The sequence below is a fragment of the Acanthaster planci genome, linkage group LG01 (assembly GCF_054643075.1).
Source record: "Acanthaster planci isolate LZ-2023a linkage group LG01, COTS_SCS, whole genome shotgun sequence".
Lineage (NCBI taxonomy): Eukaryota > Metazoa > Echinodermata > Asteroidea > Valvatida > Acanthasteridae > Acanthaster > Acanthaster planci.
Genome location: NC_141777.1, coordinates 23,460,924 through 23,478,088, shown reverse-complemented (window position 1 = coordinate 23,478,088; position 17,165 = coordinate 23,460,924). Strand labels below are relative to the sequence as shown.

At 40.4% G+C, this 17,165-nt stretch overlaps 2 protein-coding genes across 5 annotated transcripts in view; one reads left to right on the top strand and one right to left on the bottom strand.

Moving 5' to 3' along the window:
* LOC147800564 (uncharacterized) overlaps window positions 1-9,326 on the top strand; it is a 33,599-nt gene extending 24,273 nt beyond the window's left edge. For all 3 annotated transcript variants that reach the window (XM_087148920.1, XM_087148844.1, XM_087148879.1), the window contains exons 13-14: window positions 1,656-1,903; window positions 2,554-9,326. In XM_087148920.1, coding sequence (XP_087005046.1) covers window positions 1,656-1,903; window positions 2,554-2,926 — 621 coding nt within the window. In that variant the 3' untranslated portion in view covers window positions 2,927-9,326. The remainder of the gene's footprint in view (window positions 1-1,655; window positions 1,904-2,553) is intronic.
* Window positions 9,327-9,511: 185 nt separating this feature from the next.
* On the bottom strand, window positions 9,512-16,993 carry dnal1 (dynein axonemal light chain 1). Of its 2 annotated transcripts, XM_022233401.2 has the most exons (8): window positions 16,787-16,993; window positions 14,570-14,608; window positions 13,713-13,840; window positions 13,171-13,226; window positions 12,742-12,797; window positions 12,262-12,351; window positions 11,271-11,448; window positions 9,512-10,681 (listed from the first exon to the last, which is right to left on the bottom strand). In XM_022233401.2, exons 1-8 carry the CDS (start codon window positions 16,787-16,789, stop codon window positions 10,635-10,637), a joined length of 597 nt encoding a protein of 198 aa, XP_022089093.1. In that variant the 5' UTR covers window positions 16,790-16,993; the 3' UTR covers window positions 9,512-10,634. The 2 variants fall into 2 exon arrangements, with proteins under 2 accessions (XP_022089093.1, XP_022089091.1); XM_022233399.2 differs by lacking the exon at window positions 16,787-16,993 and having other exon boundaries at window positions 14,570-14,614.
* Between the last annotated feature and the right edge of the window lie 172 nt (window positions 16,994-17,165).

Here is a 17,165-nt window from a genome sequence, read left to right as displayed (position 1 = left end):
ACAGCAAGATTTCAATTTTTTTTTTTTGATGAGGGATTTGCTATATGTCGACAAAATCATAGCACCTGTCGAAATTCAAGGAACATTCTTGGGATGTTGACAAATCAGAGCACCTGCAGATGAAATTCAAGGAACATTCTTGTGAAATCAGCCCAAAATTTGCCAAACTGAGGACATCGACCTGTTGATGGTCATTGGAATAATTACAACATGAATTCTGACAAATTTCATGGAAGAGTAAAGAGCATGTGGTTTATGCAGGTATTTTTTATACATGTAAGTATTTGCAATACATGTATTTCCTGATCAAAGAGCCATCATGATTTCAAATAAATTCACACCACATGATTCCCATTAAAAAGCAGCTGTACCCGTGCATGCACGTACATGATCTACCTGCAGTTCACCCAGCAGCTCAATCTTGCAAACTATGCAGGGCAGTGTGGTTTGTACGAGTGAAAATGATGATCATTCTAACCTATTTTTTTTTCACCATTGTAAACTATTGCTACAGCACCAAAAAAAAATTACAAAAACACCGAAATTATCATGTCATTTCCACCACCATAAGGGCTTAACAAGTGTGTGTTTTATTCCACTTATGCTAATATACACAATTGAATGAGAACTTGTTTCCATGGCCGCACGTTGAACTTCAAAGTGTTGAAAGATCAGTTTACCTTGCCCATGGCTTCATGCTTGCATCTGTCTTGTTGGCGACTCATGCAAGAACAAGTTAGCTCTCTTCATAAAAAAATCTCCTCCGTTAGAGACTCGAAGAAAGAATATACTTTTTTAGGCAGTTTTATAGCCCATTGGCCACAAGATGGACCGAAGGCAACTCCAGTATTTTGATCTGGTTACGCAAAGGTATAGAGATTTCCAAGAAAAACCACCAAGTCCTGCATGTTGTTCAGTCTCCTATCTTGACTCGAGAGTGACAGAATTAGACCCATTTAGGAATATGCATTTTGGTAGAAGCGTTGTCCACCTAGAACCGTTTTGTTATGGGGCTTCAGTGGGTTCGTAGTGCTTCATTAGCTATTGGGATCTGTTGTCTGTAATGGATCCTGCTCCGTGGCTTAACCCATTAACAAGGTTCCTGTTTCTACTTTGATGCTCGACGTAAAAACCTACAAAACAACAAAAATTAACTACTCTGCCTTTACCCTGAGTATTCTGGAAAGCAGATCTAAAATTTTGTATAAAAAACCTACTGTTGGTAGTTATATAATTTTACAGTTTTCACCGCATCAATGAAGAATGTTACTGCAATATGAATTTTTAAGCACTGTGTTCAACCATGTTAACTGTGTGTTTAAAAATTACCTTTTCTTCCTTTCACCAGTTTCTTGCACTGTGAATGGGCCTGAAGTCAATCTTACTTCACGCAATCTGGTACCAATAATGAGTTTCATGCTAAACATGTATCACTTTGCGTGTGGGGTAATTTTTTCCAACAAGAACATGCTTTATTGGGTGTAAGCAAGATGATCCATGAATGCACAATAATGTTGATTTGTATTTGATTTGACTGTGCTCCATGATGGGGGGTATGTCACCCTCAAATCCCATTGCTGCAGTTCCCCTATCATTTTTAACCTTTTCCCATGATCATTTTGTAAAAACTTTGTCTTCTGCCCACCTTTTACTAGACCTTCAAATCGCGCCAAGCCCTGAATGGCCACATCCGCGTGCATGGCGGCAGCTACAAGTGCCAGCAGCCAGCCGGGGCGGCTGCTGCTAAGGAGAGCCGGCCGGTGGTCCAGCGCAGTGTTTCCCCGGCTTCAGAGTCTGCTACCTCCACCTCCGGTGGCTCGCGGAGGATGTCCACTGACGAGGACTCCTCGGGAGAGAGCATAGAGCCAGAGCCTGCTACCTACCCTTGCAAAATATGTGGCAAGTAAGTCAGACCTGATTTGGATCTTCCAAAGCATTCTTGCCAGGTACCCAAGCATTTGGGTAATGGGTACAGGTCCCACCCAAGTGAGCTTGTGAAATTTGTTTTTACATCATTGAAAGGCAAAGCCTGATCTAAAAAGGAAACTAATGGCGTAGCTAAAAGGGAATCATTGCTATGCATATTATCCCGGTACACACTCCGTTGCTTTGCGTAGGAAAAGATTGACAATGAATGCAAGGATGGATGTGGTAGTCAGTCCATGTTTTCCATGCGCTTTGTTCTAATAAGGGATGTCAATAGAAAGTCACGTACAGTCGCCCCTCGTTATAACAAAGTTGCAGGGACTAGACAAATTACTTTGTTAATAACCTGGACTTTGTTACAAGAGGAGTGGTAAAACAAAAGCATAAGAATTCAAGAAAGTGGGATTCCCAGAATTTGTTCGTTACAACAGTATTTTGTTATAACTGTTCTTTATAACAAGAGTCAACTTTACTTACTTTTTGGTGTTAATATGCAGTCAACTGCCATAAAGAACTAATTTTCTTTCGTAGCAAACTTATTAAAATGAAAGTTGACTGCACATAAAGGTATCTGTTTTAGAAAAGGTTGAGTAGAAGTGAATAGCACATCTACTGTTGTGTTTCCAGGGTGTTTATCAAAGTGAAGAGCCGGAGTGCCCACATGAAGTCCCATCGCAAACCAGAGGCCATCAAGAAGCCGATTGGCCCGTTGCGCCAGGAGGAATCACCCCCTGAGTTTGGCAGCGAGCCGCTGAACCACTACACAGATGACTCGGAGGAGGATGACAACGACGAGGACATGGATGAAGAGGAAGACGATTACCCGAATGAAGTGGAGGAAGAGGAACGAGGCGGGGAAAGTAACAGCAGTAGCAGCAGCAGCGTCGGCAGCTCCACAGGCCGCTCCCGGAGCAGGAGCGAGAGCAGCAGCGATGGGGGCAGCAGCGAGAGCGAATCAGAGTCGGGAAACTCGGAGGCAGGGGAGCCCATGAGGATGTGAAGGGGAGAGAAGGGGAGTTGGCCACGGTGGTGTGATGAGATGGACGAGATTTGAGTCCTAGCTGGCTGGGACGTGGTTTTTCAACTGCTGTGCAATAGCTAAGACAAAGAGAGGGACAGGGCATCGACCTGCTGTACCCTGGATGGATTCCATGGAGTGCGAGGCTGGGTCAGTGTTGAGAGGCTGTGCTGGATGTGGTGTGGTGACAGGCCAGAGTGGAATTCCAGATAAAAGGCATTGTGGCTAAATGGTTCGACCAGCGTGGGGGAAATTCAGATTCAGGGCATGCCGTGTCCTTTGTACTTTGAGAGCATAAAGATTCTGTGGTGAACTTTGGCACATTCAGAGGTGTAATTTGAAACTGCCTGAGACAATTAAAAGGAAAGGCCATTTTCCTTTTTACAATTTTTTATTTTACGCTCCTGTATATGTTGAAATTCCGTCGAGTTTTATCAGTCTCCAGTAACAAGTACATATTCGCTAGCTCTTATATCGGAGCAAACCAGAATCACATGAATCATTGCTTCCAGGTAGATTACCAAATTGTTTCAATTTAATTTGGGTCAGGAGATTGTAAAAAAGTTACTTTTTCAGAGAATTGAGTTTGCTGGATGGAAATTTGCACATTGGTATTTTGTTTGTTGCTTGTAAGACTCAGAAAAGCTCTGTTTTTACATTTAGTTTTCTAGTTCATGGATGTGGGATGACATACATCATACATACATGTGTGCATAATATGTCCATGACAAGGTTTCCGTGATTTAGGCTGGTGAAGATAACTGAGTGCATCTGAGGCATCCAGCAAGATTGCTCATGTTCATAGTAGGGAAACATGCACAATGCTTCATATACATTTATTTATGTTTTTTTTAGGCAAATTACTCCTTTTTGTGCAATATTTCTTGCTCAGTTTCGTTTTTTTAGAAGTACATAGCGCAGTTTTGTTTTAAAGTTTTTCTTACATTTTCTCATAGTGTTATTCTGTTTATAATCCAACAGACTTTTGAAAAATGATTTTGTAAAGCTGGCAATCTAGTTTTTAACCGATTTTTTGCAAAATACTGCACATATCTCATCTCAAGCCAAAAAGCCCATACGTGTATATAGTAACATTCATTGTGTACTGCTGCTGCTGCATTTCTTGGAGCTTCTTTGCAGAATGGTTGGTTAGCAACCAGTGGGAAACCTTCAGAAGCACTGTATGCATCAACATGAATTTCAGGTTGGTAACCTGTTCTTGCTAAGCTAACATTTCTCCCTTGGCCATTTTCATGAAATTAGCCACAGGTTGCGACTGTCTCTCTGCTACTCTGGTTCAGCGCGGCCATTTCTGTTATCACAGAACAACCAGCAGATATATGTTGGTTACTGGATCAGTGACTGTAATAGCTTTCTGTTATCTTGCAAATCCGTGTAGTACTCTGTCCTGCACGGCACACATCGACCTATACCGCCGAGCTGCTTAGCACAGGCATTAAAATTGTTCTTTCTTTTTGGTTCGGAAAGAACAGGCCACCAGGCAAATTGTGTGTACAGAAATTTGTGTTGCTAATTACCAGCTTATTTAGACTGAGCAGCTTCGTGTAAATGCCCCAAGAAATTTTTGCCTTCCAAATGTGTTGGACATGATGTGCTTGTATGAGTCTCTCTGACGTATCAGTGCTCTCCAGTTTCCGAAGTGATGGTGCTATACAGTAATACATAAACCTTTTGGTGGCATTTAAATAAGCTGGGTACAGATAGTGGAACTAACAATCTGTAATGAAACTAAATGCTTTCTTTCAAAGGAAGAAAAAGATAAATAAGATGTCTGTTTGAAGACATAGCCGGGCGACCCCATGCTCTAAAAATTCGCACCTTTTGGCTTTACAGTCTTTGCCTCGGTCAATTGTAGTTTTTGCTGATGTGCTGCATGCTCTTTTAACTGAGCCTGATGGTTTATAGAAAACATACATGTAGACTGATTTGGGGCTGTCCATTACAGTGTCTGCCTCCATTGAATAATGGACACTCCTGAGCAATGGAATTGCAGTATCTGTATCCAGTATTGGAGTCGAGTCCATCACGAGTCCTTTCACAAGCCCAGTCATAAGTCCCTTCACAAGCCCAGTCATAAGTCCCTTCACAAGCCCAGTCATAAGTCCCTTCACAAGCCCAGTCTTTAGTCCCTTCAGAAGCCCAGTCACAAGTCCCTTCACAAGACCAGTCATGAGTAACGGTGGATAATGACAAAAGAATGTTTTTGTCACAGTTCATTTAAAGAGATTGTGAATTGGCTTCAGACAGAATGACTTGTTATGGACTTCCAGGGACTTGCGATGGACTCTTGATGGACTCGAATGCAACACTGCATGTGTCCCTTCAAACCCTGTGTATCACATAAGAAGTAACTTTCAGTGTGCCCCCCTCCCCTTTTTTCCCACTTTATCTTAGCCCTACTACTTCTCACCTCCGTTGGATGTTTGAAGCAACAATCATAACTAATCACTTGGTTCTTTTTATTCTTCACATTCTGGCTTCCCTACAAAATTACCGCAGTATTAAAATAATTTGTAAAAAGAATTGAATGAAAATTTGCTTGAAAAGAATACTTTTATGCCAGTCTCTCACTTCTACCTAAACGATTTAGTTTTGACAGATATTTTCTTGTGTGTCACTGGGTGTTAGAAGCCAGTGAGTTTCCAGTGACAAAGATGGCTGACTTTTTTGGGGGGGGGTGTTGGTGTTAGTGTTCAGTTGATTCTTAATAACGGCCTCATTGTGAAATATTTGATCATGTCTTGTAAATAAAAAGTATCTTCACATATACTACCTTTTTATTAATTAAGTGTGTGAGACAAATGACTATTTTATCATGTGATATTGGAAATATGAACTGAGCTTTGATCGAAGGTTTATGAACTGTATGATAAAATAATATACAGAATTGTCATTATTTTGTATGATGAAAAAAATTTTTGTGCGGTTGTGGAAAACATCTTTTTAGTCTGACTCTAAAAACAATACACAATATTAAGTCTTAATGTGCATAAAATGTGCATTTTTCTCTATCTCATAAAAATATATAAGAGAATGTCTCTTTTTTTATTAGTGTAAAAATAGTTAAGATACTAGAACAGAGCGTATTCAATTATGAAGTGTAACATAATGTACATGTACTCTTTATGAGATAGTTGTAAAGTGTTGGTTTGGAATCAGATGGTGCAGAGTTGCTGTGAACAACACGATGCTATTTGTAGTACCCTGCATGTACATGTAATCTTGTAACTGGTTTGGTTTGAGTGCAGCTACGTTCATTGCAAATGAGTTGGCCCCTCTTGCTTGCAAGGGGGGCCAAGGGCATTTGTCCATTTTACAGCCCAGGCAGAATAAGGGCCCAGTACGCAGACAAGCGATAACTAAAAGCATTGACAGAAAGCATTACGCCACACGATATTTGATGTTTACCCACATGCAGAAACCTATGGCCGTGATGGCAGAGAAGACCAATGGAGTTTAAATATGGTTGCAATCTAGTTGATTGCGGGTAATAACAGAGCAGTGTTACAGGAAGTCCTGTGTCACTATTCATTTGAATACATCTGTACTGTTCTTCACGGATATCTCATAATTAGACCACTTCTTTGCATTCGTTGTCAGGTCACACTTGTTATAGGTTTTGGTTGGAGGGGGGAAGAGAAATGAATATTTCTTCAGTGTGGTCAGCCATTGTTTAGTCGCAGTGGGTTGGTAGACAGGTCCAAGAAACTTGACAAGAAAAAGTGGCACTTACTACCGTCAAATATAATTTTCATGATTTTTCCCCAGACACTGCCACACTGCAGTGGCAAGATTTGACGTGTTCGATTTACCCCTCCCTAAAGCCAAATGATACTTATGACATAGAGCTCTATGATATTACTAGAGTACTTTAAACTTCCTGTACGAATTGAATCCAAGTGGGTAGAAATCTGTGTAAGGGTACAAAACCTGTTGAAAGCTCAAAATTTTGCTTGTCTTTTTGCATATCTGTATAAATTTGTATTCTGTATTAACGTGTTATTAAAACCAATAATCCTAACATTGGAATGCAAAATCAGCAGACCAGTGGTGAATTTTATGTAAACAAGGCCAAAAAAGCTGCAGATGATCTTTAACTTGGCTTTTGATCATACTCCATCGTCAATGTTTGTTTTATTTGTGTAGGATTTAGAGGGAACTATTCGGAAGTTCCATTCCATTTGATGTGTTCCACCAACACAATGTACAATTTCACTTGAGGCATGCTCTAAAGTATTCCATACTTAGGGATGCTCTAATTGGAGTGCTATAGTTATTTCATACAGCTCTATGGATTGTTGTGGCTTCTGGAGGGATCTTGAGTGTAAATAATGACATACAGGTTTGGGTTCTAGAATCTGTGATGGTTGATGGACCTCAAAGGGGGAAGGTGGTGGTGGAAGTGGATCACTGTCTTATGTGTGTGTGATACAGACCAAAGCTTGCTCTCACAGTGATGTTGGGATTTGATGTCGAGACTGGAGAAAGAACAACTTGCTTGCCAGGAGATGTACACTTCTGCTAGTCTTAATGTGGATTTAATTTTTAAATTCTGCCATAGGTTATCAGGTTAACAACTCCCTTGTGTCTCTGCCGGTGTGGAGGGAGAAAAAAGCTTTCAACCTGAGCACACATTTGTATCTAGAGCTGATCGGCATTGGAGTGTGATAGGGTGTTCATAAAACTCCAAATGGTTGCATCCTATATTCTACATGTATAAACTGCTGGTTTTGTTGTCTGCCTCTGTGCGTCACTGCCTTAGGAGTACATGTATGGTGGAACACCACAGCAATGACTGCAATGAAACCTTTGGGCTTGAGCAACAAAATTTCTACAGCCCTTATTTGTACCACGTAGTAACAAATCGTATGCACAGTTCTCAAAATTACTCCCATTACAAGAGGATGCTCCTTTCTAATAATCAAGTGTCAGTTTTGCGATGTTTGTCAGTGTGGTGTTCTGCTGTATGGTGTAAACCGTGGACCAAACCAATAAAATATTTGTAACTCTCTGACATACGTATGATATTGTAATGTAGTCGGGGAAAACGGTGTCAGTCCACAATCTTTTTGGTATGATGAAGTTTTTCCAATGTCTGTAGAAATAAGGTCTAATTTTGTACTTGCTTACAATCCTCTGCATCCCCCTCCTGTATTTATTGAAATTTTAGTGTCACTGGATTTTTAAAAAGCTTTTGTTGAACTTTTATTGAAAGTACAGGTGATATTAAGGGAAATTACCACAGCAACTGATTTTTGTTCCACTTTTATGGTGTGGGATGGAGTGCTATCAATGTATAAATTAATCAGTCTTTTGAGACTAGTTTGTGATTTTTTCAAAAAATATTTTTTACAGTTTTTAATGGATCAACAGCTGTGTACTTAAAATGGGCAAGTTGGAGTTCTAGTAGATGGAGCAAGCTGTATTGAAATGGTCCTCCCTGTCGGGAAAACTGAGGGCCAGGGAAGAGGATGCCTCATTTTGACATAAAACCCTTGTTCTTGGGGGATGCTCAGTTTATGGAGAGTTTGGGAAGTGACAGAAAATGGAATGCATTTGTTCTGGTTTGGACGGGTCAAATAAACCAACAACCAACACACACAGCAGGCCAGGTGGTGACTCAGTCATTCTGAAAGTGGAGACTTGGGTGCTTTATACATGTATACCTTCGTGGAACAGGATGTGCCTTGTGTTTACGGGTTCCTTCATTTAAAGTGTGTTCAGAGTCAAGTTTCTGTAGTTGGTTTATGGAAGTTAACCAGCTGGTTGTTGGATGCCTAGACATTTAATGTGGCTTCTCACAGTTCTCGAGAAATGGGATTATTTTGAGATGACCACTTCATGCAGTATGATATTTTCCTAACCCTGGGCTGCATTAGATATTACGAAACTAGTGAATGATCAAATATTTTTTCATATATTTGACAGGCTGTTCTGCCAAAGCAGGAAAAGTTCTTGCCTGGTGTAATTGTTCCAATTTGTCCATAAGTCTGTTTTCTTAAGCCATTGAGTAAGTTAATGTGGAGGAACAACCACTGAGTTTTTCCTTTAACATTTTCAAATGAAATTTTAATTGATAGTGAAACAACCACGTTTTTCCATTAACAGGATTTTTTAATTAACAGTGGGTGTAGGTCATGAATTGATTTGATGAATTCTAGCTCAATTCTTGTTCTTTGCATGAAGCAGTTAATTTTCAGGACAGGATATTTGCTGATAGTTTGTAATACTTCAGCTGTTTTACTTTCTTGAGGCCTTCTGTTGGTAAATAGCAGCAGGCTGTGAAATATCTATATTAAATATCTATACCTTGTACATATTAAAGAGAATAATCCGTAAATAAAATATTTTTTACTCTTCACTTATAGTAACATTGGTTTTCTTCCTCTGTAGTCTGATGTAGTTTGACAGAACATGAATTCTGTATAAACTTCAACACAAATGTATTTATTGTACCTTAACGTTCAGGCTTTAGAATAAATCACAAATTTATTAATTTAATACACACAAAGGACAGATGCTGTTACACAAGGAACAAGGCGCAAATCCAAATATGTTTGTTTAATATTTACAGATACAAATCTTACCCTTTAAGGACAGATTGAATTGGAGTTTTGTTCAATAATGAATTGGCGAGCTCTCCAATTTTCCGAACAAGTCGTCACTAGAGCTGTGACTGAACTAAAAATGCCTTCGAAATGGAATGCTACGATGCGAACTTCAAATGCCATGGTGAAAACAGAACTTTTATCACAATTCCACAGATATATGATGCAAAGAGGCAATACGATGTAAACTGCTGATAGTTGTGTTGGTTTCAATGTATAATCATACAAATTCTACAAACCATAAAATTTAACGAGTGTACTTCCATACTACTATACATGTATATTGTCCATACAAATGGCGCACAGTATACACCATGTACTGTTGTCAATTAGTACACAGCATTTCTATTGCACCCATGTGGACGGTATCGCTTGCAGTGGCAACCTCGAGTATGTAAATGCTCCTCATTTTCATTTGTGAAGTTCATTCAAATGTAATGGCTTTACATTACCAATGCGACAGAAAAGTCCAATGTAGAGCCCTCAAAATATCATTCCTGTACAGATATTTACAGACTGTTCTGTGATAGTGAAGGCAACGTGAAGACAGAAAATTTCTGATTTAAAAAACACTTGGGCCCCAAAATGCTTTTTTATGGGAAAAAAGGCAAGCGGACTGTCTGATAAATTTTATGATCTATTTATAATCTGTGGGGAAGACGACATTCTTCCTGGCAGTTTTGACATGATAATCTGTGAATTGGGCATTTGATAAAATGTGGCACAAATCAACCACACCATTGTTTTGACTGAAATGGGAATAAGCAGCAGAAGTAACAAAAAGGGGAAATTGATTAAATCTGCAACACAACAATACTGTACACATGGTAAACTAAGTGCCACTAATGTCCCTCAAAGGAATAAGGCTGTGCATGAATTATAACTGAGCCCTCGCTTGGCAGTGACATCATCTTTGGGGAATTCAAAATGCAGACAGACCTTTGCATGCACAGTGACTGCATCATATGTGCAAGTTATAGGAAGAAACTGCTAGTTCTTCAAAGGTAGGTTGGCACAGTTCACAGTTGGATGGAATATGTTGAGTACAGAGAGTGGCTGACTTAATCCTCCTGTTCTTCCTCATCGTCCTGTTTAATAACCGGTTCACCTGTTCCAAAAATACCAAGAAGGAGGGAAAAGGTAATGCAAGCTCAACTCTTCACTCGCGCCCCAGTAATGCTCACTGAGATTAAGGAACAGAAACAAGCAGTTACTGTATGACCCAGAGTGGTCAACTCGAGTAAATATTCACGTGCGACGATGGGGAATCCATGAGAATGGGCACTCCATTCCATGTGTGTATGTTGACTTGAGTGCCAGGCCTATTATGATAGGGACCACTTCTGTCATCTCTTGGGGTACATGATTAAGGTTTAAGAGTTACAAAGAGCAGAGTATAGCTGTAGTCCATCCTGTCCCCCCCCCAAAAAAGAAAACGGTTCTTCCTAAAAAGCTTCAATGGATCAAGCTGCTGATCTCTGAAAGGTTGACTTAGCAAACACATAGGTTTCTAGCCAGGAAGCAAGCCTGGGATCATCTCATTCCCATTTCAATTCTGCACGTAATATACAATGTAGTCAGAAAGAGTACCTATTTAAAGTATCTCCCCCCATGCCAGCTACCTTGGAGGACTTGCACCCCCCAACCACATCTTTCCATCAGCAACCTACCCCCCTCCCCCAGCCTGCCCTCCTTACCGTCCAGCTTCTTGAGATTGGGCAGTATCTTGGTGGCCCTGTCCCGCCAATCCCCATCCAGTGTGTGCTTCTCCTCCAGGGGGTTGCCCACCATCAGCAGCTCCACCAGATTGCTCAGGGTCTGAAGCTTCTCAAACTCGGCCCAGTCCTTCACGTTGTTGTTGGACATGTACAGCACCTGCGACCGTGGGTGGAATGGAGGAGAAGGGGAAGGGTAAAGCCATATTTGTTTTAACTCCTGAGCTCAGACAACCCATGAACCACTTGCTGCTGGGGACTCCGGTTTCGGGCACCATGTGTTTACATGCGTGGCTGGGGTCTCCGAAATCGGACAAAGGGAACTGGGCCTTGTAACAAAAGACTGTACTCGGAAGAAAAGACCTCGCTGCTGGGCATTACCAACATTTATCACTCTCAATAGTGGAGATAATCCAGCCTTGTTTTGAAACAGTATACCACTGTTTGGGGCATTTAGTGTGAGAGGATTACCACCAGGGATAAAAGCGCTCCACCACTGCAGCGATGAGCCACACAGCACCGCTGCATGCTTATCTGGCCCCTATTGAAAAGAGGTCAACAGCGCACTGTACCAGGTTCGAGAACAAAAAGAAGTTACATAACTCCGCACAATCTGGGCTTTTTTACAAGGCTGCAGGCCTGGCTGAAATACTCGGGCGTCAATAGATTTTGTCTGTCAGACTATTGTGACCACCAGACAGTAATTTGTGTGGATATAAACGTCCATTAATTGAAATGATGAATTTTTAAAGAATTTTGAAAACTGAAAATCTTGAAAAAGTCCCGCTTATGTGCACTGCGTTTTTCAAACCACGCGGCAGCAAGTGGTTAATCATAACCCTACACGCCAAATTTTATTTCAAGGAATGTCTTACCGGCTGAACTGATCTTCTAAAAAATGTGAGGTTCAATTAGGCACCAATCAATCATGAATAACTCTAAAATGAAAGTTGGCATTTTCAACATAATGTACCTTTAGCTTTTTGAGTGCCTGTAATGCCTTGAGCTTCTCAATTTGATTGTAGGAAATCCACAGCTGTTCAAGTGTCTCGGCAACTGCTTCCTAAGTTGAGGAAAAAATTCAGAATACATTAATTGATTTCTGAAGAACATCTTCATGTCAACACGTTTTCATGTGGGTTTTTGGAATTATGGAAACTCAGAACTCTAGAAATTGTTTGTGGTGGATGAGGGTGGGGCAAAAACTGCAAATTCAGTACGGACTGAGACCGCAATGTAATATGAACCCACAAACTCCACCAAGAAATGACCAAAGGTACCAGACAGAACAGCTACCAGATCTGGTACTTCAAATGGAAAAGTTGTCATATTTGCAAAAGACAGGTGATATTGTCTTAATGAGTTTGCATGATTCACCCACTTGCCACAAACCCAGGAAAACAGCCTCATAATTCTATATCTCAATGAGAATGATGAGGTATGGTCAACTTACCACTCCGTTGAGATTCTTGATGGCATTTCGCCCCAAGGACAGAATCTTTAAGTTTTCTGTAAGTGAAAATAACTTTTGCATAAGCCAGAAGGCCAAACCTGGACACACGTTGTCATTCCATGACTCTCATTCTTTCAGACATTTTTTAATGTACTGTTACACAAGCTGCATCTACATGAGCCGATGACTGGGCTTCATAATGGCATCCCTCAACTCTCAGCAGCTGGAATACTTTGGATTCTTCCCTTTCAGCTGCCACCAAAGTGAACAGAAGCTCACTTTGAGCTAGGATGCATTAGCCATGTGGTGCAGTGTTTTTTGTTCTCCTCATCTATATTGTGCATGCTCCCATAAAGAGAAAGAGATTCACAGGTGAGTAAAAAAAAAAAAAAAAAAAACCCAAATAACTACAGATAGTAGAGAACTCACTCAGGCCATTCAGGTTGGCTATCTTCTCTATGCAGTTGGTTGACAAGGAGAGTCTCCTGCAAAGACATATGTACATGTACCATTCACGTGTTAGGCACAATCTACCATAGCAGGTCTTTTGATGATGCAGTGATTTGCCATTATCGGGCTTACAAGTTACTGATGCATATGTGTACATTCTTTGTCTCTTTGTTTGAGCCTGTGACAAGCATTCCATTCCAAATTGTCAACGTTAGCCAATTACAACATTTTTGGTTCATGAATAACATGACCAAACTCAAAGCACTAAGACTGCAAAATGTGTTTTCTACTTGATGTGCTAAACAAAATAAAACAGTCAAAACTTTGACAGGTTATGACCACCACCATGAACAACGGACTACATGTACACGTATGACAAGCAAGTGCAGAAAGTGGTTTGTTAAGGAAGGTCATATTCAAATAACACTATAGGTTCATCAAGTTGGACAAAAACATTGATCTGTTGATCAAGTCCTCACTCAACCTTCATTTATTCAAGCATGGAGGCCAATGGCACTTACTCGCAACTGGTGAGTGTAGACAGGGACGCATCCATCTTGTCAATAGGTGGTATCTGGAAGTACAGCTTGACCTCTTTTGCCTCACTGACCTTCACATCTTCTCCTTTCTCTTGCTTCTCCTTCTCTGCCTAGTGGGAATGAATGATCACATATCAAGATAAATACAGATGACTCCTATTAATGAATTTGTAACCGCAGCCGGATATTAAACCATTTATTCAATCAGAATTTCATATTCAGCCCGTCCTATTCCTCTTGTACATTTCACTGGGTAAACACAATCAGGACCAAGGTCTTATACATCTTAAGTTTACTGGTTATTTTTTCAGGAAATAAATGTATTCAGTAAAATGATATCCAGAATTCAGTGAACAGAGAAATGTGGAAATACAATTGCCTCTCATGAATACAAACACAAATCGTATTTACATCCATGAATGCACACGTTTCAGCTAGAATGCTCCTCATTGGCATCATACCTGGGTTTAATGCCTTGTTTCTTAATTACTTAGTCTGAAAGACCTATAAATAAGACTAATAACCATTTGCTTTGAAGAGAATGGGACAGAATTAGAAGATCTTCCCTTTTTTAATTGATATTAAGTTTCTGAAGCTAACAGTAACTACTTGCAAAAACAATTTATAGAGCCTGAAAAGAGAGCAAAATATAGTTTATCAACACTGAAATCATGAAGTGGTCAATAAAATGATTTCTAACCTCTCCAAATTAAATCTTGACCTGACCCCAACACCCCATATAGAACACATCACATTCCTACCAAAGTCATGCGGTAAACGTACACATAGAATGGTCATATACATGTAAGATGTGCAATAATTATTACATGTGAACTTACCCATTTGGCAAGAGCATCCTTTATTGTTGTTCCCTTTGACTGCATACAAAATAACAAAATAGAAAAGTCTCTTTTCTTCTTTAATTCACAACTTTGGTCACAGTAAGAACACACATGTATGCTGTAGTTTTCAACAGTTTTTTTGCAATCAATTCTTCAAGGGCACCCAACTGACAACAAATAGTTTTTAAATAACTGTTGGTATTAAGAAAAAGGAAACATGTACTGAAGGAAAAATGAAAGACAGACATCACCAGGAGAAAAGGAGACTATTTAGGCCTTATTCATTTACCAATGTCAGTGAGGCACAGCATGCAGCTTTATTAAAGTTGCTGCTGTTACGGAAGTTTAGACAGGTTTCCGTCTACATTCTTGCACCTGTCGGGTGCACTGGAAACGGACAAGATCACTGCAGCATTATTGTGCACACCCCATTGTGGCTGTGGCCTCACAGCGTGCTGGTTGGGGTGGCCAATGCACCACCCATTGGTCCTGTGAATGCTACGTCGGCGGATTCCTCTGCATACATGTATGCACGTCATGCCTGGCAAGTCAAGTCGCAATGAAATGTGGCAGACTTTCATTTTGCCCTAACACATTGATATGCAGTCTGTGTTTATTGCCTGCACTCTGTCATGCCTTGCACTGTTGACTTGTCATATTGGACGACTTGGTCAATGGTCAAGTTGGTAAATGGTCAAGTTGTCTGACATCCAACAAGTTGACTGTGGTATGAGTTGACTGGGTACAACTTAATCCAGGCTCAAGTTGACCGAGGTATGAGTTAACCGGAGTATGATTTAACCTAGGTAACATTATATATATTATTATTATTATTAATCATTTCTGGTAAGGACATCAAGGATTCCTCAAAAGTGCCCTATAGGCACTTCAGCTCAAAAGCCTGAAGAAACCTGTAGAGAGGAGACAATGTGAAGAAGTTACAGTTTTAGAGGTGTGAGGAAAATCCCACAGGAATGTTCTGATTAAAACCCTTAGAATCAGGTAGGGATTGAAAACCCAATTTACATGTGGAACGCTATGGGATTTGAACCTGGACCTCAGAGGTGGAAGGTGAGGAAAAAACCACTACCCCAACCTGACTCCCATGAGATACAAGTTAACCCGGGTATGAGTGAACCCAAGATCGTATGATTCGGCTGTGTACGAGTAGACATGTGCACAAGTTGGCCACCTGCAAAAGAGTTGGTCATTGTACAAGCTGTATATGAATTAACCTGTTTCCAATGTACATGTATGTGAGGCAACTTGAAGGATCCTTCTGTAACTAGTGCTGGGCCTAAGCAGATGTCAGACAAATTTACAAACTTGACACGGGACAATTTGACCGTTGAGATAAATCCACCGGTGGAACAACCTGATCATTTACAAAGACAACTTGACTGCTTAAAGTGTGAACATGCCAGAGTTTGAGGCATTTAATACAGATCACAGATCAGTGTGTTACATGGCATGCATGGGGACCCAGTAATGCAACATGGGGAAGGAAGGAATAGTGAAGGTGCGTCAGCTACCCTGACCAGCATGGTGCATGATCGTAATGCGACGGGGCATGCACAGTGACATTCTGTGGTGCACAGGTGCCTCGGCCGCGAGAAATGATCAGTTGCTGCCAACATGGGAGATGGTAAATCCATCCCTCAGTCCTTTCTCTTTTTACATTGAGAATAGGTGGAAGCGATGTGACTGTAAACTGCAAGCACACTCATTACAAGTCCACTTGCATGACTTGTCTCAACTTAAGCGACAATTTGTCCCAACGCAACGGTCAAGTTGTCTGCCCATTTAAGGCATAGAGTTGGCAAACGGTCAAGCTGTCCGAGCCCTGCCTATGCTATGGAAGCCTATACCTACTACAGACCTTGCCAAAGACCCTAACACTAAATTCAAGCTCTGAAATAGTTGGAAGAAAAAGCTAGGTAGGAACATGATTAACCAGAATAGGCCCTGCATGAAGAGAACAGACAAAAACACTTGAACACATTTTAAGACGAACAAGCCAAGGCATTTTTATGTACAATATGTACAAACCGTCCGTTAGGCCTAGTTCAATGTAAGATGAAGTTCACACACAGGATAGATACGGAAAAATCGACAGCAAAGGGCATAATGACCAGAGAAAAGTTTTTGGACATGATACTGATAGTTGATACAGGCATGACAGGCCTAGGCCTAACTCGGCCTGGTTAAACGTACCATTTTGCCTTCAACTGCGATCCTCTGCTGAAATCTACTGCTGTTGAATCAATTTTTCATAGATATGGCATCATTTCAATTTTAGTGTCAAGTTAATGTAAACTTTAGTGAACTTGTTTTTCAGAAAATCAGTCCAGTCAACTCGACCATCAGACCGTGGACTTAAACCGGATAATATCACTCGGCGCTATGGTGACCATAGCATCCTCGTTCAGGTATGATTAAAGCTTAGCTCAACAACATCAACGCATTACAATATTTGTTCACATATAAATTCTTCACAAAATTAATTTTAGATATAAATATTTATTATTATCTATTAATGTGTTGTTTTGCCTAAATTTATTTATCATATGATTTTTAATATGTTAACGTGTTA